The sequence below is a fragment of the Microcaecilia unicolor genome, chromosome 6, assembly GCF_901765095.1.
Source record: "Microcaecilia unicolor chromosome 6, aMicUni1.1, whole genome shotgun sequence".
Classification (NCBI taxonomy): domain Eukaryota; kingdom Metazoa; phylum Chordata; class Amphibia; order Gymnophiona; family Siphonopidae; genus Microcaecilia; species Microcaecilia unicolor.
In genome coordinates, this window is record NC_044036.1 from 297,348,093 (window position 1) to 297,372,298 (window position 24,206).

Sequence of the window (24,206 nt, forward strand, 5' to 3'; positions counted from 1 at the left end):
CTAAGTGCTTTTTGGTACCCATAACCCTCCTATCTCCTGATTGTAAGAAGAATCTGTAAAAATTGGACGCAATGCCTTACAATGAAACTCCTTTGTACGAGACATACACCCTTAGTAATAAGCACTAAATCAAATGGCTTCAACTCAGACTCTGCATTCTGCCAGTTGGAGTAGATTTTTCCACTTTAGCTGATGATCCAGATTGCAGGGAGTTTTGAAATGATCTAGAAAAAGTCACAAATGTATCCCCATCTTATAAATGTCTTAAGGTACATGTTCCATTCAACTACCGCCCAATCCAATTAATTAATGGATGTTGGATATTGAATATAGAATTTTGCCATACTGGAAAAGATTTTGTTTGAAATCATCTAGTATCTAATTTAGAGTCCATATGTTTCTAAACTAGAGGTTAGGGTGGGCTAGTAAACTGTTTGAAAGTGTTGTACCTGGGAGCAAATGCACAGAATAGGAATTGACCATTTTATTTGTTACATTTGTACCCCGCGCTTTCCCACTCATGGCAGGCTCAATGCGGCGGGCAATGGAGGGTTAAGTGACTTGCCCAGAGTCACAAGGAGCTGCCTGTGCTGGGAATCAAACTCACTTCCTCAGTTCCCCAGGACCAAAGTCCACCACCCTAACCACTAGGCCACTCCTCCACTCATTTTCTGTTCTACTCAAACCAACAAGGTAGGCAACAGACTTTGGCAGTCTGAACACAAAAGCTACAGTGCTTCAAAACAAAGGGCAAGTGATATTCATAAAAACTTGAAAAGCAAACCTCTCCTTTAACGTCCACAGCAGTGGTTCCGAAACCTGATCCTGGAGGCACCCCAGCCAGTCATGTTTTTAGGATATCCACAATGAATATTCATGACAGAGATTTGCATATACTGCTTCCACTGCATGCAAATCTCTCTCATGAGTATTTATTGTGGATATCCTGAAAACCTGACAAGCTAGGGTGCCTCCAGGACCAGGTTTGGGAACTACTGGTCTATAGGCAGTCCTGGGAATCTTGCCTTTCTATAGGAATTCAACCAACAGTCGCTCTATAGAGAGAGTGTATTTTTGATCTAGGAGACTGGAAGCATACTCAAGATATGGTTTATTTTCAGAGTAGTAACCTTTGTAATTGTTTCCAACTTGCCCCACCATGTTATATTTAAGGTCATCCATCAGATAGCCAGATCTTGGTCCATGGGAAGCAGGTGTATCTTGTTGAGCTCTACAGTTTCCTCCATGGAAGGACTAAAATACACCCCTAGACATTTGATGCCTTTGGGATCTCACATAAAAGAATGTTGCTCAACTTCATTCTAAGAAAACAGGGAAAAGACACAATCTGATCAATATTCAGCCAACGGTGGTCAGTTGTGGGGTTCTTTTTTTTGTGGCCCCAATATTCAGGTCAAGAACCTATCAGGTACAGGTACTGAATATCCAGTGTCTGGCTAGAGGCCCCGGCTGCCATTTTTCACCAGGAGCCGGCAGCTTATGTCAGTCTGTATGTTTGGCGGTGCCCGTTTCACTTCCGGGTGACCACACGTCCCCCTATATTCATGGATGGATACAGGACATGGCCCAGCGTCTTAATTAATCCTGTGGCTGTCAGCAACTTAAAAACCACTGACCACCACCAGGTGAATATTACCCCCTAAATGGTTACTTTCTTGGAGCCAGGATCAATTTATTCGTTAAACATGCCCATGTTTGATTGTTGATTAAAAGACATTTTGAAAAATGCATTTCCTTTTTTTGTGACCACAGGTGGAACAAATGCAGTATAAAGACTCTCGTATCAAAATGATGAATGAAATATTGAATGGCATCAAGGTTTTGAAGCTATATGCGTGGGAGACCTCGTTTCAGGAAAAAGTGCTTGAAATTCGACAGAATGAGCTGCGAATTCTGAAAAAATCAGCGTACCTGAGGGCTCTGTCTATCTTTGTATGGACTAGTGCTCCATTCCTGGTATATTCAGCATCTACTTTCTGTAATACTGTGCAGTGTGTACTATAATAATATTACACAGACATTCAGCATAATAAAACTATATGTAGATAAATTATAGTAACATTCGGGTCGATATTCGGTCCACGGGAGTTAGTCAGACTACCTCCTGCGGTTGACGGCAAACCCAGAAATTCAATGCCAGCCTGGCATTGAATTTGGGGGGGGGGGGGGGGGGGGGTTGGGGGGGCAGTCTGTGCATAGCTGGTTAAGCAGATATTCATTGGTTGACTGGCTAAGTTATGGTGGCCAAAGATATTTATGCAAGTCTGTCTGGCCGCTAAACTTAGCTGGTCAGCCCATGAATATCTGTGCTAACTGGCTATGTTGTGCAACATAGATTGTGACCAGGATAGCTGCTAAGAGATAATACTCAGCTGAGATAACTGGCTATCTCGTGCTGAATGTCAGCGCTTAGCTGGCTTTAGGCTATTTAGCCGGCCAGGAGCCGTTCCTGGCTGCTGAACAGTGCTAAATGTCGGGTGGATTATATTTACACATTTATTTATTTGGATTTTGCTCTCATCTTTTTTTTCAGTAGTAGCTCAAGGTAAGTTACATTCAGTTACACTGGATATTTTCCTGTCCCTTGAGGGTTCACAATCTACACCCCCCTCCCCTGTTTACAAAGCCAAACTAGCGGCTGGTGGTGTAGTAATACTGACACAGCCCATTTGCTTTGAATGGGCTGTGTTGGAATTGCTGTGTGGCAGCAGCAGCTAGTGTGGCTTTGTAAACAGGATCCTAAGGGGCCGTTTTACTAAGATACATTGAAAAAATGGCCTGCACCGGTGTAGACACATGTATTGGATGTGTGCAGGTCCATTTTTCAGCATGCCTGCAAAAGCCTTTTTTTTTTTTTTTTTTTTTTGCTGAAAATGGACGTGCGGCAAAATAGAAATCAGCTCGCGTCCATTCTGGGTCTGAGACCTTACTGCCACCCATTGACTTAGTAGTAAGGTCTCACACGTTAACCGGGCTGTAATCATCAGTGTGCGTACACTGCCGATTACCACCCGGTTAGCGCCACACAGTAGAATATATAAATTATTTTCTGCTGCACGTTTTGGACGCGCGTAGAAATTAGAATTACCGCCCTGGGCATGCAGTAGCCAGGCAGTAGTTTTAATTTGACGCATTTTGTATGCACATAGGCGCCTACGTGTTTTAGTAACAGGGCCCCTAAGTTTGTTCCTGAGTTAATGGAGGGTTAAGTGACTTGCCCAAGACGACAAGGATCAGCAGTGGGATTTCAGCCAGGCAACTCTGGATGTCAAGTCCTGCACTGTAACCACTAGGCTACTCCTTCCCACATTTACCCTCTAATTCTAGTAATTTGGGCACTCAACTTTATGCTTAGGATGCAAAGTTGTGCACTAAATTTATAGAATAATGTGAGTTGTGCATACAACTTATTTCAATACTTGGTTAATATTTAATGGTAAAAAATGCAGGGTCATGCATTAGGCTGCAAAAACCTGAAGGAATGATACAGTTTAGGGGGTGAAGAACTTTTGTGTTTGAAAGAGGAGCAGGATTTTGGTGTGATCATATGTGATGATCTTAAGGTGACCAAACAGGTAGAAAAGGTGATGGCGAAAACTAGAAGAATGCTTGGGTGCATAGGGAGAGGAATGGCCAATAGAAATAAGGAGGTGATGATGCTCCTGTATAAGACTCTGGTGAGACCTCATTTAGAATATTGTGTACAATTCTGGAGAACACACTTCAAAAAGATATAAACATGACTCCTGGTTGCACAATTGTTGCAATGACCACACTAGAACAGTGGAATGGAGAGTCTTTTAAAACAGAGAAATATTTCTCAGGTTACTAGGACTGAAAGCTCATGGTGCCAGATCTCACACCTGGTTCTGAATGAGTTGGAAGAAAGTAGAGATAAAGGAGGGCAGACAAAAACTCTTTCTTCCCTACAGTCTTCTCCCCCACTTCCCCCCACCCCAACAATCCTGTGAGTCACACGCCAAATGATGACTCAGTCATCTCTATTTAGTTCTAGCTGGAATTCTGTGTTTCACAATCTAGCCAAAGAAACTGAGATCCCCAATTTTAGGGAAGATCCAATTTATGTACAATGAAGACAGCCTTATATGAAGGTAGTACTAGAGTTCGAATTGGTTCATTAGAAATTGGTGGTCTCTTCACACCATAAATATAACAGCAAAAGATGTCTCCAAGTAACCCAGATTCAGCATTAAGTGAACTGAAGGACTGGAGGTGATTATTTTCACATCGTTTTCATGAACGGTGCAAACGCAGTGCCTTCCAGGTCCCCATTTTGGGAATAAATGGACTGATAATATGGAATACCTATTTCTGAGAGAGGAAATGGATCAGATGGTTTCAACTGGGATTTTTAGGTTCTTACATATATTATACAAGATCTTTAAGAAACGAACATAAGAATAGCCATACTGGGTCAGACCAGTGGTCCATCTAGCCCAATATCCTGTTTCCAGCAGTGGCCAATCCAGGTCACAAGTAACTGGCAGAAACCCAAATAGTAGCAACATTCCATGCTACCAATCCTAGGGCAAGCAGTGGCTTCCCCATATCTGTCTCAATAGCAGACTATGGACTTTTCCTCCGGGAACTTGTCAAAACCTTTTTTTAAACCCAGGTACGCTAACCGCTGTTATCACATCCTCCAGCAATGAGTTCCAGAGCTTAATTATTCATTGAGTGAAAAAATATTTCCTCCTATTTGTTTTAAAGGCATTTCCATATAATTTCATTGAGTGCCCCCCTAGAATTTGTACTTTTTGAAAGAGTAAAAAATCTATTCACTTCTACTTGTTCTACACTACTCAGGATTTTGTAGGCCTCAGTTGTATCTCCCCTCAGCTGTCTCTTTTCCAAGCTGAAGAGCCCTGACCTCTTTAGTCTTTCCTCATATGAGAGGAGTTCCATCCCCTTTATCATTTTGTTTGGATACAGCGACCAGAATTGAACGCAATACTCAAGGTGAGGTCACACCATGGAGTGATAAAGAGACATTATTGTATTCTTGGTCTTATTTACCATCCCTTTCCTAATAAGTTCTAGCATCCTGTTGCTTTTTTGGCCACTGCCGCACACTGGGTAGCAGGGGCAGATTGACAGTGATCTGGCTCCCAAGACAGCATACAGTTGCACATCATAAATGAAAAGTTGGCAGAAAACATAATCAAAGCTCCTAATCATTTTGGCAAGGAGCCTTAAGGGAAATGGAGATCATAGGCCATTGAGGAACTTCCACAACCTTGATTTCTTACAAAATTCCTCCAAAATCACTTGCTGTATCTTCCCTTCTGAAAATAGACAAACCATCTCTGAATCCAACTGCCTCCAGTTTCTTTAACATGAAGCCATCGTCAATTGAGTTAAATACAAATGAAAAATCCTGTAGGACAAGGCAGGACACCTTGCTGCTATTATAGCACAAAAGATATTCATACAGGACAATCAACAAGGTCTCTGTCCTATGGTCATGCTTAAATCTTGACCAACAAATATTCAGCAGGTGTTTGAACAGGATACTCTAACTGACTGTTCTTCAGTGAAAGGCCCAGGGGCCAATGGCAGCTCCTGGAAACATCTTGGGTGGCCCTCATCATCATCAAGACTTTTTTTTCTGCTATTCTTTGCCTCTTTACTCAAGCTCATTACTGAATGGGGGGAAGTGTATGGGAGGAAGTGCCACATGCTTGAAGGACAAGGCATTTCTTAATAGACAAAGAGAATGTATTTGGAAATGCTTAACTCCTTGAGGATAGACACAGTAAAAAGTTAGAAGGCAGTCTGGCAGGGTGGATGCTATTGACAAAGTAACCAGCAGGGTCGAGGCCTTGCATATTAGGTGGCTCTCCTTTAGCTCATTTGGATCCAAAGTGGCCCTGACTTAAAAACTAGTGAAGACCAGTGCTCTAACTGACCGTCAGCAATTGAAATGCTGAGTCTGATGTGAGGTAATTTGTTTTACCAAATAAAACTCAATACTCAACTGTTCAATGTGAAAAGGATCTGTCGGATTAGGTTGCAAGGGAATATTGGAATAGAATTTGCGTGTAATTCTATCTGCTGTGACAGAGCCATATCTGGCACTGTGCACATACTACATTTTCAAAGAATCTGCATATTTTTATTCAGAAAAAGTATCCACACAAATTAGTAGGTGTACATAGGTGCGAGCAATTTTTCTGGGATCATTTTAAAGTGAACGTGAAACATTGCACCTGGGACTGGCTATATGACGTCCACATAAAAATAAGCACACTCACTTCTGTGCTCATACACGCACACACCAGTGGCGTAGCTATGTGGGACCACGGGGGTCTGTGCCCCCGTAGATTTGGCCCTGGACCCCCCTGCCGATGACCCTCTCGACCCCACCTCTCGCCGCCAACCCGGCCATTGCCGACCCCCCCGCCGCCGCTGCCGCCACCACCACCAACTTTGACCCACCCCTGCCGACGACCCTCTCTATCCCCCTCCAGCCGCCAACCCTCCCCCACCGCTGCCTACCTTTGCTGGCGGGGGACCCCAACTCCCGCCAGCCGAGGTCCTCTTCTTCCGGGGCAAGGCTTCGTTCTGTTTCTGAGTCAGAAACAGAACGAAGCCTTGCGCCGGAAGAAGAGGACCTCAGCTGCAGGGGGTTGGGGGTCCCCCGCCAGCAAAGGTAGGCAGCGGTGGGGGAGGGTTGGCGGCTGGAGGGGGGATAGAGAGGGTCGTCGGCAGGGGTGGGTCAAAGTTGGTGCTGGTGGCGGCGGCGGCGGGGGGGTCGGCAATGGCCGGGGGGGCTCGGCAGCCCCGGGGGGGGGGGGGAGCTAAAATGTGCCCCCTCACCTCGGGCTCTGGACCCTCCCCTCCCGCCGGTCTGGCTACGCCCTTGGCCCACACAATGTTAGAATACCTGTTTTCCATGTGTGAAACATGCTTTATATGCAGAAAATACTTTGTAAAATTACTTTCTAAATATGCATCTTTTCTTATTCAGTCTGATTTCTTTATATCATTTAGGTAGCTGTAACCACATTTGCTGTATATGTCACAGTTGATGAAACTAATGTCCTGGATGCAGAGAAAGCCTTTGTCTCTCTTGCTTTATTCAATATTCTACGATTTCCACTCAGCATGTTTCCACAAGTTATAAGTAACCTTGCGCAGGTAAGATCTGTAGTCATTTACTATTACAAGTAAGATAATCAGATAAGAAGATATTACACCTTGTCAGGTTTCAGATCCATGCAAAGAACATGCCTGTGACCTCTGGGAGAGAGTCTGGTCCCTGCAGACAAAGCATTCATAGTGCCAGGTATGTGTCATGTGCCTGAAAAGACTGTATTTGTAGATCACAGATATGTATTTATTTATTAGGATTTATTTACTGCTTTTTTGAAAGAATTCACTCAAGGCAGTGTACAGGAAGAATAAGTCAAATATAGGCAACAGAAAATTACAGTAGTAAAAATATTTAGATAACAATACAAGGTATGACATGGAGGGGCATAATCGAAAGGGACATCCAAGTTTTGTTGAGGACATCCTCGCAAAACGTCCTGATGGAGGGGCAGGGAAACCCGTATTATCGAAACAAGATGGAGGTCCATCTTTCGTTTCGATAATACGGTCAGGGACATCCAAATCTTGAAATTTAGGTCGTCCCTAGACTTGGTCGTTTCTGATTTTCAGCGATAATGGAAACCAAGGACATCCATCTGAGAAATAACCAAATGCAAACCCTTTGGTCGTGGGAGGAGCCAGCATTTGTAGTGCACTGGTCCTGACATTCTAGGACACCAACCGGGCATCCTAGGGGGCACTGCATTGGACTTCATAAATTGCTCCCAGGTACATAGCTCCCTTACCTTGTGTGCTGAGCCCCCCAAGCCCCCCCACCCCCAACTGTACACCACTACAATAGCCCTTACAGGTGAAGGGGGGCACCTAGATGTGGGTACAGTGGGTTTGTGGAGGGCTCGCTGTTTCCTCCAAAAGCGTAACAGGTAGGGGGGATGGGCCTGGGTCCGCCTGTCTGAAGTGCACTGCACCCACTAAAACTGCTCCAGGGACCTGCATACTGCTGTCACGGACCTGAGTATGATATCTGAGGCTGGCAAAAAATATTTTTAAAGATATTTTTTGAGGGTGGGAGGGGGTTAGTGACCACTGGGGAAGTAAGGGGAGGTCACCCCCATTTCTCTCCTGTGGTCATCTGGTCATTTTGGGCACCTTTTTGTGCCTTGGTCGTAAGAAAAACACGACCAGATAAAGTCGTCTAAGTGCTCATCAGGAATGCCCTTTTTCCCATTATGGGTCTCGGACGTCTATGTGTTAGGCACGCCCAAGTCCCGCCTTCGCTACACCTCCGACATGCCCCCTTGAACTTTGGCCATCCCTGCGACGGAAAGCAGTTGGGGACGTCCAAAATCGGCTTTCGATTATACCGATTTGGATGACTCTGTGAGAAGGACGTCCATTTTCCGATTTGTGTCAAAAGATGGGTGTCCTTCTCTTTCGAAAATGAGCCTGATGGTGTGCTACCTTACAATATCAACACAATACGCCATAAAGCATTTTAATACACAGCATAGGGTGTAAGCAAAGATGGAAAATATAAATAGATAAGATGGAGTAACAGGAGTAAGAATAGGGAATCCTTTTACAATGATATAGATGGTTGAGGTAGGTCCTTCTGATAAAGAGGATGGCCCACTACTGAGAATGACTTTTAACATTAGATGTGACAAAGTTCATGAATAACTTTCTGCCAGAAAATCATAGTTTGAATAAATTGCAGTTGCTAACCTTCTCTATAAGCCTTAAAAATAAGAACTACTTTTCAGACAAGTTGTGTAGTTGCCATGTTCATCTTATCATCTGAACACCAATCCATCTCACCTGCTTCCCTGTCATTTCCACTTCAGAGTATCTTTGGAATGATTTTGATTTGGCTGTATTTTCTAGTATTGCTGCCGTCTTTTGTTCATTTTGTCCTAATGTGAGGACAAAAAATGAATTATTAGTCTTTTTTTGCTTGTTATTTATTTCCTTTATTTCTATACTTTTAAGACAAGCGTATCACTAACGAGAATTCAGAATTTTCTGAGTCATGATGAGCTGGATTCCAGCTGTGTTGACAAAAAGACGATTTCTGCAGGTGAGTAGCTTCCTAATGAACTTTCATTGTGTTATTCTGTATATTGGGTATATTGATTTAGGGGCCCATTTACTAAAGTGCGATGAGTTTTGCACTCACTGCACCTTTAATGCAAAAATTAACTTGCAATAAATGCAGAGCCTGTGTGGTAAATGAGGGGGCAAAAAGTTACCACACAGCCACCACATTACATGCAAATCCAGGTGTACCTGCGATATCTGCCACGGCATGTAACACCATGCAAGCTCAGGAAACACACAATGTGCAATTGCCACAGTGGTGCAATCCCCCTCCACTTCCACTCTGCAGCTGCACTCCCTTCCGTCCCCTCCTGGCACCTGAACACATACTGAAGCACCTCTGATCTCCCTCCCTGCACCAACTCCCATGATTCTGAACCCTCAATTCTCTCCCTTCACCCTCGGTACCAGTAAACGTGCTTCTCGAACGCTAGAGCTAATGGTGGAAACTGTGATCCTGGCACAGGCACAGTCACATATGGCAGCAAAGGTCTCAGCTGCCACCCAGATACCACTGGACTCCCAGGATGATCTCCAGTAAGTCTTGAAATGGGATTGGGGGTGGGGAAGATTTGGGATGTCAGGGTGGGGCTGTTTCTTAGGTGGGGAGAAGCTTTGGAGGGGGTTATCCGCAGGCATTGTGACCATAGCATGGAGATTGGGGGTGATGTAATATGTTGCTGGTGCCAGGAGGGGGATTGGGGATTAGAATCAAGTGTGTTGGTTAGATATCGACCAAAAATATGCTTTTTTGTTTCAATCAAAACCAAATCTGCAGCTGCTTGGTTTCAGTTGAAACTGGTCAGGTCCCACCCCACTAAACAGCACCTACTCCCTCCCCCCATGACCAGACAGAACCAATCCCTCCCCCCCCCCCCCCCCCCCCCCCCCGGCCTACTGCAATGGCCACCAAATAGAGCCTCCCCTCCAGACCAGACAGAGCCCCCTCCTGGACCCACCCATCAGCCTTCTTCCCCCCGCCCCCCCCCCCCCCCCCCCCCCCCGAACCTACCAAAATGTTTTCCAAGACTGTCTGCAGCAGTCTTGCAAGACTGCCTCTGAAGGTGGAATCCATTTTGAGATTGGAGCCGGCCTCTTGAGGTGTCAGTAAGTTCAGTTGTGCAATCGGCAGTAGAGACAGCTAGTGCATGATAAAGACCCATGCATTAGCTGCCACAGCTAGCTACATCTCCTCCCGCCCCTATCACACCCAGCCCCAGCCCATTCCCGCTTTGGGCATTTTTACAGCAAAGATCCCTGTTTTAGCGGAGTAGAGAGTAACGCAGGCCTGTGCTACTGTCTATCATGCTGATAACGCTGTTCTGCCTAACACTGCTTAGTAAAAGTGGCTCTTAATGAGCAAGATGATTCAAACCAGTCGAATTTCACAAATTATTTATTTACTTATACCATATATTGATGTCGAAATTCCCAAGAAGGTCTAGACTTATGCTGCTGTGTTGGGAGTGCTATGAAAGCTTCTGGGTTTTTTAAATTCTGTTAGATTTTGCTTCCACTGCTTTAAGTAAGAAGGGGTTCCATGTACCCACCATTTCTCTGTGAAGAAATATGTTCTTTAACATTATTGCTACGTAAACTACCTTTGAACTGTATGTAACCTCTTTCTCACTGGCAGCAGCTACAGGTTGCGGTGGCCATTTTAAGGAGGCAGCCACACCAGGCAGGAGCAAGTGGGCATCTCTCCTGTCTATTGGATCACCAGGAAACGGGCAGGGGGAAGGAGGGGGCTTGCTATTTCTGGGGGTGGGAGAGGGGAATCCTGGGGGGGGGGATATTGATTGGCTTCTGGGGGTAGGAGGGAGGGGAGTGGAGATCGTAGAACTGATGGGGATCCTGGAGGGTCTTGATGCCTTTGGGGGGGAGGAGGGAGGGGGATTATAAGAGGTATTGGCACTTTTAGGCTGGGACTTGTAAGTTAGGCAGGTGCTGGCCAATATTCAGTGCTGGCACCTGCATAGCTAAGCGACTTTGTACCAATATTCAGTGGGACTGCTGGGTTAAGTGTCGCTGAATATCTGTGGCTGAGCTGTAGAGCATGATTGAAGCATGCAGGAGCCTGTCCTATTTGCATAAATCACTTTGAATGTTGGACAGAGAGTCTTCCATAATGCATCAACTCAGCCCCAATCCCAGAACCAGCTTCATCCACATCACCCTTTTGTCTAGTACTGTCATTTTCTCTCACCACAATTTGGGAGTTATGCTTTGGTCATCCACTACCATTGGAGACCCACTGCCATATGGAATCACCTCTCAGTGGTGACTTTCTCATTGGTGGATTGTCCACTCCTCCTATTCTGGCGTCCTCCAAAGTCCATCTGACCTTTCTCGATAGAAGTCTGTAGGTCTTGCCTCCCAAGGTGCAGTTCAATAGCATGACTCCATTGAAATCTGACATCCCTCTCACGCAATTTTGCTGTAATATCCTTCAGCTCACATCTCCATCTTAGTGTGATTGGGGATAGGTCCTAAAAGACCTTGATTTGGTATGTGTCCTGTTTGATCCTTCCTGCTGTTCATATCTTTTTAGCCACTAACAGTTTCTGCTGAAAACTATGGAAACGCGCTATAATTTCCTTGGGTGAGATTAGCCAAAAGCCCTGTGCACTCTTTCAAGCTTTATAATAGCATCTCCCAGCCCACCATCAGGACCTGCTAACAGAGACCCTGCAATTTGTTGTTCCACACCTGTGCAATCCACATAGTCGAGGGACTCTAGATCTTCCAGTTTGTCGATAATGACTGTGTTAACATTTTGGATCTCTTTCACCTGTTTCTCCAACGTAAACAGTCTTTCTGTTTCTGGGTTGTGGGAGGGGGCATCAGGCAGCTGGAGCCGCTACCCGGAAGGTAACTGGACACTGGCCGATATTCAGACCGGTGCCAGGTTACCTTTGCCATATAAAGATAGGGCAGCCTTTTTTTCTGTCCTAACTTTATGCAGGTTCCTAGCTAATTAGAGGGCTGAATATCGGCTCTATTTGGCTAGGTGGATGCTCTGTCCAAACTCCCATCTCTGGCCCACCCCTAAACCTGCTGGTTAGGGGTTGGCCATGAAGAGGCAATATTCAGTGGCATTGTTTGGTTAAGTGCCACTGAACATTGCCATTTAGCCCCAGACATGTGATTTAGATGACCAGGAGTCGCCGTTTAAATCACTTTGAACATTGGGTTTTAGGTGTCCCTGGGAAGTGCATGGGATATGATTGAAAATGTATATAAATCTGTCATGAAGGAAAGCTGTGTGCATCCATATTTTGTGTGAATGATACTTTTTCCCTAACTCTTACTAAATAGGCTACGCTGTTACTGTACACAGTGGGACGTTCAGCTGGGCAAAGGATCTTCCACCTACTCTGCAAGAGTAAGTTTCTTCTCATAGTAACTTTGTAGCATAGAATGACGACCAACATTAACATAATAGCTGTCGGCAGATAAAGAATATTTGGACCACACAGTCTTCCCAGTTGCAGATACAAGCCTCAGACCTTTATTCCTGTGGAAATTCAGCACAACTGTTCAATCCAGAATTTGCTCAGAATTCCCTTCCTTGTGCAGAATTCTGCATTTGCTGCACAGAGATTTGCACAGGCAGCAACCGAGGCAGCTCATATCGTTCAGTGCCCTGTAATGCCCTATATATTGGCCAAGCCAAAAAGAGTTTACACCCGCTTCAACTAATTCAGAATGCTGTGGCATGACTGCTTAGGGTTGCAATCCATGTGATCATACCACATTCTTTGCATTGGCTACCAGTACCCTCAAGACCAAATTTAAAACTTTATCTATGATTTTCTAGGGCCTCAGACAAAATGGGCCAGAATACCTAAAGAAAAAGTTGGCCTTCTAGACACCTTTGAGGTCACTAGGGTTCTCTCAGGGAGCATCATTGCCTGTACGCTCATCAATAGTGTTCAAAAAGATAATGAACAAACAAAGCAGCAATATATTGAGCAGACTCCTTTGGGTAACGCTGTGTGTTCATCGTTTCTCCTGAGCGGATGCCTTTGGGCTGCTTTGTTTGTTCAGTATCTTTTTCAACAGTATTGTGACCTCTGAAGCAAGCATTTTATTACGCTGAAACATGGACCGTGATAGGTCCCTTTGTCCAAGTATCAAATTAAGTGTCTTTAAAGCACTATCTCCTGTGTTGGATTGTTGTACTGTCTACGTAGAGGTCTTTCCTACTTGCTGTGCCTGTAAGAAGGAGGCCCACTTGTGTCCTCCCTATGCTGTATCCTTGTCTTTACCCTTCTTGCTACTACTATTACTACTTATTTCTACATGATACTAGACGTATGCACTATTGGGGTCCTTTTACTAAGCTGTGGTAAAATGAGGCCTGTGTTAGCATCAGCATGTGTTCTTGATGTGCGCCGAGGCCCCCTTTTACCACAGCGAGTAAAAGGCTGTCTTTTCTTCTGGATAAGAAATGGTTTTGGGTTAAGAGAATCCACTACAAAAACAACAAAAGGGGTGTGGAATTAGTGATGCTGAAGCTATAACATGAACGCAATCCACTAGGATAGCTATGAAACTTCAGTGAATGTTGAAAAACAATTTTTCTTTTAAAGGAAGGAAAAGCCTCAAAGCCGCTCAGACCCTGGTGGGTTTTGTGGAGCGGTAGCGATCCAAAAAGATCATGGCTTTGTCATTGGCAAAAACTTTCCAACAGTGTCAATACTCAACAGTGCTCAAAAAAAACTTTCTATAAGTTATAACAAAGTTTATAAATTTATAGAGCAACTTAAGTTTGTAGCAAGAAGACAGTTTAGAGTGGAAACTTGCCCCTGGGCCAACGATGGCCAGCATTTCATTAAAACTGCGTCAGTGACCAGATGGCAAGTATATTTGACATCAGCATATTCAATAAGGGGCCACAAAAAAACATGCAGACGAAAACTGGAGGACCCCCCCCCCCCCCCCCCAAGAAAGCCAACTTCTATAAGCAGTGAAAATATTGTTAAAAGTAACAGAAATACATTTTCTTCCATAGTCTACTAAGTACAAAATTAGAAAAGATGACTATTTCCAAAAAAGCAAACATCCATAAGTAGCATATCCCCCTTTCCTTTCCATTCCATCCATGAGCAGCATGTCCCCCTCTCCTCTCCATCCCCTTCTGTCCATGTGCTGCATTTCCCCCTTTTCCCTTTGCCCCTCTCTCTTTCCTTCCCTCTCCTTCATGCCCCCCCCTTCCATGTGCAGCTTGCCCCCCTTCTCTCCCTCCCATCCATGAGCAGCTTGTTCCCTTCTCTCCCTCCCATCCATGAGCAGCTTGTCCCCTTCTCTCCCTCCCATTCATGAGCAGCTTGTTCCCTTCTCTCCCTCCCTCTCGAGGCTGCCACTTGAAGTCTCGGCAGCCATTTTGAAGAAGCAGCAGGCAGTGAGTAGGAAAGAGGGGGGTTCTTTCTTGCTCTGGGTCCCTAGTCCACCAGGGCACATTAAGGCAGGTTTGGGGAGGGCAGGCCAGCCAGCCAGCTTATCAGAGCCCTTGTGTGCTGGAGAACAACTGGCTCACTAAATTCCCCAAAACTGAACAACTGGCTCCAGCACACCACTAATTCCAGACCTCAAGGCTGTTAGAAATCTGCCTCACTGGCTCACCCTTCACAGCATTGAGAGCAGGTTCTGGCTCAGGGCCTCACAACATCTTGAGCAGGCTCTTCGGGTATTTGTGGCACAGTTTACTGCAAGTGTTGAAGTGCTTTCTTGTGTTTTGTCTAGTCAGCATTTGATGTTGCTAAGCTCATCCATGAGTTAGAATTATCTGTCAGCAACTCCTTCAGACGCAGGAACTCTGTCATAATATTCTGAATAGCAATTTCAGAACCACTGTGTGCTGCCATCGTGGTGAGATATAGAGGGCCTGACTTTAGGTGTTTAGGCATGGGATGATGAACAACCCAAATACAGCTTAAGAGATATCATTTGCCATGATAAGCAGATCCAGTATTTCCGAAAGCTAGCAAGTGTAAGGCGTTTTAATAACAGGTTAGGAAGAGCTCTTTAGCACCACCACCCCCTCCTGTCCACATTAAATTTTATTTGTCATTTATATACCTAGGGGTAGCTGTTTTTTTTTTTTTTTGTAATTTTATTGAAATATAATAAAGCTGGGGATTCAAGATGGCGACCGAGTAGGAAGCACGGAAGATAGCTCCGCTGTTACCCGCTCTTACTCTTGATTTTTTTTTGCCTTTGATCGAATTACTTAAACGATGCCTAAAAGGAGAGGTAAATCGCGAGGAGGTCCCGCTACTCCCCTTTTACCTGGAGCTGGAACAATGGATCGCTTTCTTTTACCGGGCACACTGACGGGGACTGGTTCGCTGCTGGAGGGATTGGGGAGAGGTCTGCCGTTCCCCCAGCTTGAACAGGAGACATCTTTTAGCCCCGAGATGAGGATTCCTCCTCCCATGCCGGCTATGGCGCTGAACTCGGACCGGAGACCCCTTGATGCGCAGGACGCGACGGGGTTTCCTGGCGCGGGTGCTGAGTTGACGCCTGAGACGCCGGTGAACCCTGCTGTGGACACAGCAGCAGTGAGTGGAGGAGAAGCTGTTCCTGTGGAAGAAAGCGGAGCAGTGGGAGGTCAACCAGCTTTAACTTCAACCCCTACAACGGATACATTAAGTAAGTCCGTTTTGCCTGAAAAGCCTCAACAAATAACGTTGGATAACATTTGGGAAGCACTTGTAGGTTTAGAAGCCTCATTTACTCAAAAGTTTACTCAGTTAAATAAGAAATTCATATCTGACAATGAAAAAATTGTGGAAATGGACATAAGATTAAAGTCTTTGGGCAAAGATGTGGAAACTAATTCTTCTGTAATCAAAAATTCTCAACAAATACAAGTTAATTTAATTAAGGAAAATTTACATCTTCAAAATAGAATTGAAATATTAGAGAATTACCAACGCTCAAATGCCCTCAGACTGATAAATTTTCCTAAGCAGGTCGCCATTTCTCCATTGATAACCTTTAAGCAGTATTTAACAGAGGTTCTAAAAATCCCAGAAAAATCACATCCACCAATTTCACAGATTTTCTATATAGAACCATCTCGGAAGAAAGATCTAGTACAAAGAGAGGAAGCAAATGCCCAATCTTTGGATTTAAATTTGACTCAAATTATTGAAGGAGATAATGTGGGCCTAACAACAGCTACGCTCAAAGTGATCTTCATACTTCAACCGGACAGAGACTGGATACTTAAACAATTTTTTCTAAATAAAAGACCAGATTTCCTAGAGTGTAAAATTAGAATGTATCCGGACGTCTCAAGAATTACGCAAAAGAAAAGAAAAGAATTTCTCAAACTGAGACCAAAGGTAATGCAACTTGGAGCATTATTCTGGCTGAACTTTCCTTGCAAGTGCGTGATAAAGTTAAATTCAATTAAGTATGTATTTTTTGAGGCAAACCAATTGAACTCTTTTTTAGAAGCAAAGCTGAGAGACTCACAGCTTCCATCACCAGGGATATTAACAACTTCAATCCCATAAATAGTTTATATTGCCTGGAATGCTCATACTAGCCACCATGTTTTGATTTAGAAGTTAGTTTCTAAAAAATCTTATTTGATTTCCTGAAAATTGTGATAATCCCCTTGTATTGTGGACTATAGACGAGTAATGGTTTCTTTGTTAATTATACTTATTTCTATAATGTTTATATTTCTTTAAAAAAAAAATTTTAAGATACTAAATCGTCTTTATCTGTATTCAAGATATAATACTTGATGTAATTGAAAAATTTAAATAAATTAAAAAAAAAGAAATATAATAAAGCTAAATAATACGTCTGAACCAACCGCAAATTAGGTTCAAAACGATACAAATAGATAACTGACATTCCTTTTATCGCAACAGACAGACCCACCCACCCCCCCCCTCCCATTCTTCCCCCCCCCCCCCCCAAATCCCCCCAGCATGTATGAATTTAGCAGAGCGGGGTCGGGATGAGATTACCACAAAACATATGGGTCCCAAATGCGATGATAGGATAATATACTACCCGTACACAACGCTGTAAGTTTAGACATCAAATGGATGTAATCCAGCTTACGTAATATCACAGAAAGGTCAGGTAAAGACCGTTGTTTCCATGCTGCCACCAATACTAATTTACTGGCCACAAACACTTGCATAGCCAACCGGCGAGTGTTCAGGTTCCCACCCTGCGGCTTAACATGCAAAAGACAATGTTCCATTTTCTTGGGATAGGTGATCTTAGTCAAGCTAAACACAAATTTCAAAATTTGGTCCAAAATTCTTGTGCAGAAGGGCAAGACCACCAAATATGATACATATCCCCCTCCTCCCCAGACTGGCGCCAACATAAGGCTTATCTCACTTTGAACATTTTAACCAGTTGCTGGGGAGTATAGTACCAACAGTAAAGTATCTTGTATCCGTTCTCTACAAGGGCACTTGACACCGATACTTTAAGCAAGGATTTGAGTGCCCTTTCCCACTCTGTGTATTCATAAAAAAAACCCCTAATGCCTTTTCCCACTTCTGTAAATAATAAGTAACAGGTTTAGTCTGCTGAAGTAGTGCCTTATAAATTCTAGATATCCCCCCTCTTCCCGCCACCCCAATTGGCCATCGCCTGCTCTAATTGTGTTTCCGTTAGACTTAACTCCCCTTGATCGCCTAAGAATAAAATCTCGCAGCTGGTGGTATTAAAATGTATTAGAGGAAGGGATCCCATATTCCTCTTGTACTTCCCCAAATGCTAAGAGTTCCCTGTCCTCCCACACTTGCCCAAGCTCACAGAGACCTAATTGTTCCCAGCTGCCATAACAGGGATCGGAAATCCCAGGAACAAATCCTAGTGCAAATCGTCTAGACATGTGAAGAAAGTGTGTGCGCCCTGGAAAGAGGCGCCCTCTAATCACGCACCAGGTTGAAAGAGGCCACCGAATGAGTGGTGGGGCTATTTTAACCACCCCTTTTAACAACCTCTCCGGTAAGGGGTAGCTGTTCTAAAAATTTGCAGGCTTGCGACAAATCTTTAGCAAAATTTAGCTAACTTTTGCTAGAAAGTTTTTGCACATTTCCTTGGACATGAATTTTGTGCCTTCCCAGCTACAGAGTCACATGAAAATATTTCAAAAAAAGAAAAAAATGTCCATGTGTCAGTTGCAGCTCTTAAAAGGGTAGCTAACTCCAGCGTCTGAGGCTCCCTCTGCTTCAAGGTCAGGTATATGTTTTCAAGCTGGTCACCACAAGGCAGAGTGAGTGAGGATCACTCCTGCCCCCTTGAGAATATTCACGTTGGGGATGAGTCAGTTCTTGTAGGGGATGAAAATCTAGGAGGTTACAGAAGAATCCATTAAATATTTTTAGAAATGGAGGGGCGTGATGGAGGAGTAAGGATTTTGACTGAGGTGTCTGATATTTAAGATTTTGAGCATTGGACCGGGGCTTGGGAAGGGTAGTGTTAGGGGCACTAGGCTGCAAGGGCTTCTTGGCCTTCTACCCTGAGAGGGCTATTAACATTTGCTGGAGGAAGGAAAGGCAGAACAGTAGCTATTGAGTTTTCATGGGAGAGGTAGGGGGGAGGGGGATTGATATGGCCAGCAATTGCTTTAAGCAGCTGCCACCACATGAAATTGTATCTGGCTAGATTGAAAAATAAGACCTCCTGAAGTGTATTTATCTTTTGTAGAGGAGTGTGGTAGCCGTGTTAGTCCGCTCTTAAGGTTATCACCCTGTCAGACTGTCATAGTAATGCTTGAATGTTTTCACTTATATACACTGTCAGCTAGCACATTTGCTTATTTCCGATCTGACGAAGAAGGGCAACCTTCGAAAGCTAATCAAGAAATGTATTAAGTTATGTCCAATAAAAAAGGTATCATCTTATTTTCTTTTCCATGTTTTATTTTGTTTAATTTCTATTTATCTTTTGTGAAACTGGTCCACAAAGCTTTTTCTGTGTGCCTGTTCTCACAAAACTGCACATTGCTGACCTGCTCTTTGTGCATTTGCATTGCAGCAGGCCATTAATGTTCAATTTGCATTAACTTTTGCAAGAAATGGTAATGTATGAAAGTTAGCTACAAAGAAGGTCCTATTTTGAATTTTTTTTGCATTAACAGCTAATGTTGTAACTGTGCTCCTATATATAGGCACTCAGAGGCTGCCTGATTGGGGCATATTTTATTATAGAAAGTAGGGTGTCGCTTTCTTTAAATAGTGTAACTGGGAATATACGCAATTTGTGCATAGGTGCAAGTGTTTACGCCATAGGCGTAGTTTAACTGTTTCATTTGGGGGGGGGGGGGCAAAGGAAGGGGCGGGGCATATTAGCATATTCATTTGCATATATGTATATGCAAATTATGCTAATATGGAGGAAGGAAGGAAGGGAGCAAGAGCTGGCTTTTTTTTGGGAACTAAACCACAAAGCATAATAGATAATAACTACAACAACTTAATAAAACACATAGTGGAACATCAATACAGTGGCATCCAATCAGTGACATATATTGGTTTAAAAATTGTCTAATACATTTAAAGGTGCCTTCCACATGCTTATATACTTGGCTAATGCCAGCCGGTGTATACGTCATTCCAATTGCTTCAAATCATGACATATAAAAGCAGCAAAACACTGAACAAGCAAACTGATGTCCTTAATGTGGATGTGTATTTGCCTAGTGTAAAATCACACAATTAAATAGAACAGCGCAAAACCAAAAAATAAAACAATTATAACTGCTGACTTAATGTGAAATAAAAATACAGCCATGCTTAGAAAAGTGGACACATACCTATAGGGGATTAAAATAGCATATTCACCTTATAGTTTAATATGTTTAATATGTTGCTGACTTCCTCGAGCTGTTGCATGAAGCAAAAATAAAAATTAGAAAAAAATATATCTATACACAGAGTAATAATTAAAAAAAAAAACAGATAAGAAATAAGGTGCCCTGTTCCCCGTGGGCTTCTTCTTTCTCAATGGCAAGGCATGACTTTCTGCTCAATGCTCAGGCTCGTTTCTTATCTTTTTGGGAGGGGGTAAGAATCAGGTGCGAGGGGAGGAAGCACGGGGGATTGCATCTCTCTGCCCCCAGCCCTCTAACTCTTGTTTCTTAAACTCTATGCCCGCCCCGCAAGGAAAAGCTGCTGGAGGATCCAATTGCACTATTACAAGTAGTGTCAGCTCGCTTTCGGCAGTTCAGCTCCTTTCTCGATTCGTGCAACGGCACCACTGCCCCATAGGCGTAGTTTGACAGTAGTAAAGAAGTAAACACTGCAGGCTCGCCTCCAATTTCTCCCTTTCCTCACAGTGTCCCACCTTCCGCATGATGCATTTCCTGTTTCCGTGAAGGCGGGACAACTGCGTGAGGGAAGGGAATAGCTGGAGGCGAGCCTGCACTGTTTACTTCTTTACTGCCGTCACTGCCTCTGCAAATAAAAAGGTGAAACGCGCTTGGGGGGGGGGGAGAGAAGGAATGGGGAGCTGAGGGCGGGACGAAGGGAGAGTTGCCTGCCGTGCCGGCCCTGCGTTTGGGGGGGCATTGCCCCCCCTCACCCCCCCCCCCAAACTACGCCTATGGTTTATGCCAACCACAAGGCTGGCATAAATGTGTGCACATATGTTCTGGAGATTTGCACATACTGGGGAATTCTATAAAAGACACCTAAAGTCAGGCGCTAATTCTGTGCCCAAATTTTGGCACAGAAAAACGTTCCAGTGGATGCAAGGTGCCAAAACGGGCTGAAACGACAGGTCGGCACAGAAATACACTTACATATGCAATTATAGGATAGCACCTAAGTGTATCTGCACGCAACTGCAAAGGGGGGGGGAGCGTTCCTATGAGAGGGGTATAGGTGGGTCAGGGGCGTTCTGGAAATTTCATGCAGTATTATAGAATTTTTCAGATGTGTGCCCAACTTGCACGCCAGGATTTCCTCCTGGTTTCAGTTGATGTAAGTCCTTACGCCTAAAGTTGGGCACGGAATTTGGCGGCCAACTCTATTCTATAAAGCACCTTTCGTCCCGGAGCTTGGGTGTTACTTACTGGATCTAGCCCATAGCTTATAATATACTTAAGTTGCGTGTGTGTGTGTGTTTCACCCACGCTCCACCATGTGTACGTCTACTTGCAAATTACATCCTATTGGAAATATGCCCATGATTAAAAATTTGCGTGTAGGTACTTGATATTTAAGTGTGAATGTGCGTATATGCCATTGTTCTAATCATTTACGCGGGAATCAGCCCATAAATATTAGTGCCTATTTTATAGAATTAACCCCTAAATTCCTGAATTTTTTATGCATTTTTTGTGTATTTTGATGATATTTTTCCACGGTTTACCTCTGAAGGGGTCCTTTTACCAAGCTGCACTAATAAAAAGTAGCTGGCGCTGGTGTCAGCGCTGGGTTTTTCCATGCGCTATGGTCACTTTTAGCACAGCGGTAAATGGTGCCATACTTTTTTGTAAAGGCCATGCTCTAATTTCCCCATTAGTGCATGGTCATTACCGCGGGAGCCCTTACTGCCACCTTTTTAGGCGGCGGTAAGGTCTCCTAAGCTACTCCCACGCTAATCGGATGGATTGCAGTAATGAGTCCATGCTACCCAATTAGCGCAGGCACGCCTACTTTCTGCCCATGGGCATGCCTTCCACGCTGGAAAATAAAAACATTTTCTAGTGTGGGATTAGCATGCGCTGAGCAGGAAGCTACCAGGGGACGCCTCAGTGCGCCCCATGATAGTATCCCTTCAGCTTGTGGTAGGCCTGCTCTAGGCCTACCGCGGCTTAGTAAAATGGCCCCAAAGTCCCTTTTCTGTGATTGTTTTTATATTATTTTTATGTTTGCCGCTTTGGACCTTTGTAGGGAGTAAATGGTCGATAAATACTGAGATTAGATTGTGAAATTTTTTTTGCTTAGGTACATTCACCTTCCAGTGTGACAAGGTACTTTACATCTCCTTCACAGTTTGGTGTTTGAATATTTTTGTATTCAAGCTATGCCAAAGTGGACGGACTTTAAAGCATTGGCAATGTGCCTGAAGATAAGTACTTGGTGATGTTTGAATAGTGCATAGTTTTTCTCATGCATGTTCCTGTTTGCCATTGGTGCAGTTTTCACTCTGTTTGATGATTTGCTGTCTACAAGTGGAGTTTTTTTTTTCTGACCTGCGATGTTTTTAGATTTGCTCTAGCCCTACGCAGTTGATATGAGCAAAGGTGTTGACGCTGAGATCTTTTTTTCTCCACTTTTACAAAAGATCAATTAGAGTGACGCTGTCTGGCTAATTTAGTAAATACTTTCATGCCATCTGCAGATTTGAAGACCTCACTTAGGTGTCATTTTATTAAGGTGTACTGAAAAATGGCTTGTGGTAGTGTAGGCGCGGGTTTTGGGCACGCGCCGATCCATTTCTCAGTGCGCCTGTAAAAAAAGGCCTTTTTTAAAATTTTTGCTGAAAATGGACGTGCAGCAAAATCAAAATCACCACGGGTCCATTTTGGGTCTGCGACCTTACCACCAGCCATTGACCTAGTGGTAAAGTCTCACATGGTAACCGGGCTGTAAATCCATTTTGGCGCACGTTGGGTGCGCATAGATGCTTATGCGGCTTAGTAAAAGGGCTCCTTATTGTTCCCTTTTCTATAATGTTAATGAATAAACACCAGTCATAGTATAGATCCCTGAGGCTCTCTGCCCCTTTCCATTGGGAAAACTGCCTATATAGTCCTACTCTCTGCTTCCTTCCATGGGAAGACTAACAAACTAGATATTCTTCATGAGGGAACCAGGCAAAATGGATCTGTTTCATTTCCCCTGAATAGAAAGTTTTGAGGAGTGGATTAAAAATAAAAATAAAGCCTCGTATACTTTGGGGAAAGAATTTTCTGTTTTCCTATCCTTCAATTCTTGTTGTGGCAAAGACTTTGCTAAAACAAAGGAGCCATGAGACTATGAACTTGATAGACCCTACTGTCATAAGTACATAAGTACTTAAGTAATGCCATACTGGGAAAAGACCAATGGTCCATCGAGCCCAGCATCCTATCCACGACAGCGGCCAATCCAGGCCAAGGGCACCTGGCAAGCTTCCCAAATGTACAAACATTCTATACATGTTATTCCTGGAATTTTGGATTTTTCCAAGTCCGTTTAGTAGCGGTTTATGGATTTGTCCTTTAGGAAACCGTCCAACCCCTTTTTAAACTCTGCTAAGCTAACCGCCTTCACCACATTCTCCGGCAACGAATTCCAGAGTTTAATTACACGTTGGGTGAAGAAATATTTTCTCCGATTTGTTTTAAATTTACTACACTAGTTTCATCGCATGCCCCCTAGTCCTAGTATTTTTGGAAAGCGTGAACAGATGCTTCACATCCACCTGTTCCACTCCACTCATTATTTTATATACCTCTATCATGTCTCCCCTCAGCCGTCTCTTCTCCAAGCTGAATAGCCCTAGCCTCCTTAGTCTTTCTTCATAGGGAAGTCGTCCCATTCCCGCTATCATTTTGGTCGCCCTTTGCTGCACCTTTTCCAATTCTACTATATCTTTCTTGAGATGCGGCGACCAGAATTGAACACAATACTCAAGGTGCGGTCGCACCATGGAGCGATACAACGGCATTATAACATCCTCACACCTGTTTTCCATACCTTTCCTAATAATACCCAACATTCTATTCGCTTTCCTAGCCGCAGCAGCACACTGAGCAGAAGGTTTCAGTGTGTTATCGACGACGACACCCAGATCCCTTTCTTGGTCCGTAATTCCTAACGTGGAACCTTGCATGACGTAGCTATAATTCGGGTTCTTTTTTCCCACATGCATCACCTTGCACTTGCTCACATTAAACGTCATCTGCCATTTAGCCGCCCAGTCTCCCAGTGTCGCAAGGTCCTCTTGTAATTTTTCACAATCCTGTCGCAAGTTAACGACTTTGAATAACTTTGTGTCATCAGCAAATTTAATTACCTCGCTAGTTA

At 43.9% G+C, this 24,206-nt stretch overlaps 1 protein-coding gene across 4 annotated transcripts in view; it reads left to right on the forward strand.

The window, feature by feature from the left end:
* The window catches only part of ABCC3 (ATP binding cassette subfamily C member 3), a 178,840-nt gene that overhangs the window by 72,735 nt on the left and 81,899 nt on the right, over positions 1 to 24,206 (forward strand). For 3 of the 4 annotated variants that reach the window (XM_030207972.1, XM_030207973.1, XM_030207975.1), the window contains 4 exons: positions 1,774 to 1,977; positions 7,036 to 7,182; positions 9,088 to 9,175; positions 12,514 to 12,580. In XM_030207972.1, coding sequence (XP_030063832.1) covers positions 1,774 to 1,977; positions 7,036 to 7,182; positions 9,088 to 9,175; positions 12,514 to 12,580 — 506 coding nt within the window. Of the gene's footprint in view, positions 1 to 1,773; positions 1,978 to 7,035; positions 7,183 to 9,087; positions 9,176 to 12,513; positions 12,581 to 22,139; positions 22,195 to 24,206 lie in introns of those variants that run through there. The other variant, XM_030207976.1, reaches the window with a different exon arrangement.